Source organism: Otolemur garnettii, unplaced genomic scaffold, assembly GCF_000181295.1.
Source record: "Otolemur garnettii isolate 467f Iridium unplaced genomic scaffold, OtoGar3 scaffold00069, whole genome shotgun sequence".
NCBI classification, from domain to species: domain Eukaryota; kingdom Metazoa; phylum Chordata; class Mammalia; order Primates; family Galagidae; genus Otolemur; species Otolemur garnettii.
Window position 1 is genome coordinate 1,315,704 of NW_003852464.1, and position 2,663 is coordinate 1,318,366.

General features: G+C 35.1%; 1 protein-coding gene across 2 annotated transcripts in view; it reads right to left on the reverse strand.

Annotated features, from left to right (window-relative positions):
• Positions 1 to 9: 9 nt before the first annotated feature.
• Positions 10 to 2,663, reverse strand: part of LCORL (ligand dependent nuclear receptor corepressor like) — a 133,055-nt gene continuing 130,401 nt past the window's right edge. For both annotated transcript variants that reach the window (XM_012807456.2, XM_023515330.1), the window contains one exon: positions 10 to 343. In XM_012807456.2, the coding sequence (XP_012662910.1) occupies positions 163 to 343 (181 nt within the window). In that variant the 3' untranslated portion in view covers positions 10 to 162. The remainder of the gene's footprint in view (positions 344 to 2,663) is intronic.

Sequence of the window (2,663 nt, forward strand, 5' to 3'; positions counted from 1 at the left end):
AAAAAAAAAAAATACAAAGAATATAATCAAAATGATTAATGCTAATGGTTTAATATAAAGACAAATCACAGGACTAGAAATATTTCAAGATCAATTGATAAACGCTTATTGTTCAGCAGAAAGTATCGACGTACAAAATAAGGATAGTGCAAGAAGTGCGTCCTATTTCTCTTCACTTGTGAGATTTTGGTTATGAACTGTACAGCTCGCTAGAGATGCTGCTGTCAAATTCAGATTCCATTCAATGGGACGATTAAGGCACATCTTAATGGGGCTCAAAGGGCAACTTGCTGTATTCCCATCAGACAAATTCAGTTTCTCATCAGTTTTCATTTGTAGCATGCTGTAAGAAAAAGTGTAAGGCATTTTAGTTTTACTTTAATTTCAGTAATTATCAATCTTATAAAAGAACATTCAGTAGTAGTATTCTTTGGAGCTCTAAACATTATTGTAGATAAAAATTTATCCTGGAATCTCCTGCCTCCTTACAGAAAACAATGAAAAATGCTATTTAAGTGACTATCCGGAACAGTCACATACCACTCAACAAAAACTTTTGCTGCATATAAAGGTGACATTGCTATTTCACAAAGGACATAACTTAACCTTCTGAGCCTGGCAGATTCAACCCTTTTAACTTGTCCTTTAGTGGATAAGGACCAGAGCCTCTTTGAAGAAAAATAAGGAATTAACCCAACATTAACCCAACCTATTATGTTCTACACACATTCACATGTATTGTCTCATTTGAAGCAAGCAAGGTTGGTATACTTATCCTCACAGTAAACAAAACTGAGTCTCAGAGTTAAGTACAAATACATCTGAGGCCATACAGTCACCTACCTGCCTGGAATTGGAATACGGCCCATGCTCTTTCCCCAGTGCTTGTCTACTAGAGCTCTGATGAGGCTGGTAAGTCACCAGGACTAAAAAAATACTGTTTTGGCGGTGGAAGAGTGTCAAGTTGTCCAGACTACAGGGAGACTAGCTCATCAGAGGAACAATACAGCACCCACAGAATACTACTTATTCTGGTTACCTATTTTACACAAATGTTTATGTTAATGGAGTTGTCTCACATGGCTCTATACCAGACTGGTCAGATTTCAGCAATGCTCCCTAATGCACGTCCTCTGGGCACACTGGTGTGCTATTTCACAAACTCAAGAGGCACAATCCCATTTGTTCCTGAATGATGTTCTCACCTAAAGAATCTTGTCCTCCACTCTGCTTACCCAGACTACCCATGCTTCAAGGCCTAACCCAAGTCTCACATATTTAAACTTGTTCTTAGCAAAACATTAATCTCTTTTAGATCTGAAAGAAAGGGTATTAACATTATTTTTTCTCTTCTACTTATCAATTCTGGAAACATTCTTACCTCTATTAAGATAAGCAGTGTTGGATACACAGTAGCTGCTCAAAAATTCAATAAATAAAACTCAGTAAAATGTCTGACACAGAGTGCTACTCTTCAGAATAACAGAAACTTGAGAGCCAAGAGGGTAGGTAGTCCGCCCTATGTGTAGTGCACATGTAAATATTACTTGTAATTAATTCACATTTTCAGATAGGAATGTCCATAAATTATTCAACAGGTCTCGGTACATCAGCTCACTTGACATTTAGCTGTGGATAGCTCAATTAGACTGCATCACTCCTCAGCTTTCTCCAACTACAGGTCTACAAATCTTCCTATTTTATAAGGAAACAGGACCTAGTATATGTAAGTGACACGGTTGAGTTGGGAAGTCCAGACTCCAGGAGATCTCAACCAACCGCCTCACTTGCCATTAAGTAAACTTGTTATTAAGACCACCATCGTGTTCTCTCCAGGCAAACGGTCCTAGTTCCATGAATGACAGGTTTCAATTTGCATACATTAAGTACTAGACAAAATGACAAATTACCAGTAGCTTAGCACACATCAAAAATACTAAATCGTACTTTGGAAAAAAGCCAAAACATAGAGATGTGATTAATATGAACATAGTTAAAGTAAATCATGGCTTGGTATGTGATGAATGAAATCTAAAATATGATATTCTTATGTCAGAAATCTGATTTTTGGAAAATTTACATTGGTTGTTAGACTGAGGTCCTCCTTGACCTCAAGTTTTTGTTTTTCAAGTTAGCAAAACAGATAAAGCAGTAACTTTTTCCTTCCTCTAAGGACTGCTAGTCTTTACATTTTTATTACTTGTATTTTCAAGGAAAAATTATTTGGTGTACACCTTTCTGAGAAACTCTAAGATAAGTTATAAAAGTACAATTACATTAAAAAAATATTTTGGCAGATAAGTTTAAAGTATTAAACTCCCAAAGAAGAAAACAAAGGCATAGAGCAACAAATTATAGTCATAAATAAAAACAAATTTTGATTTATTTTTGCTATTTGTTTGTCTAAGATGTCTTCATCAGAAGAGTAATACTTTAATGAAATGACTTTTCTAGAGTAGTGTACTACAGATTTAGGTAGAGCGCCTAGGAGTACATAAAACTATATACATGTATGGGTAGAAAATATCAATTACTTTTAAAGAGAACTAAATGTTACTAGTAATATACAGATTGGTATGGTTAATTCATAAATATACACTTTAAGAAAAACCAGTGGGTATACAAAATTTGGGCATTACTGATCTATAGAATTCGAAAAATAG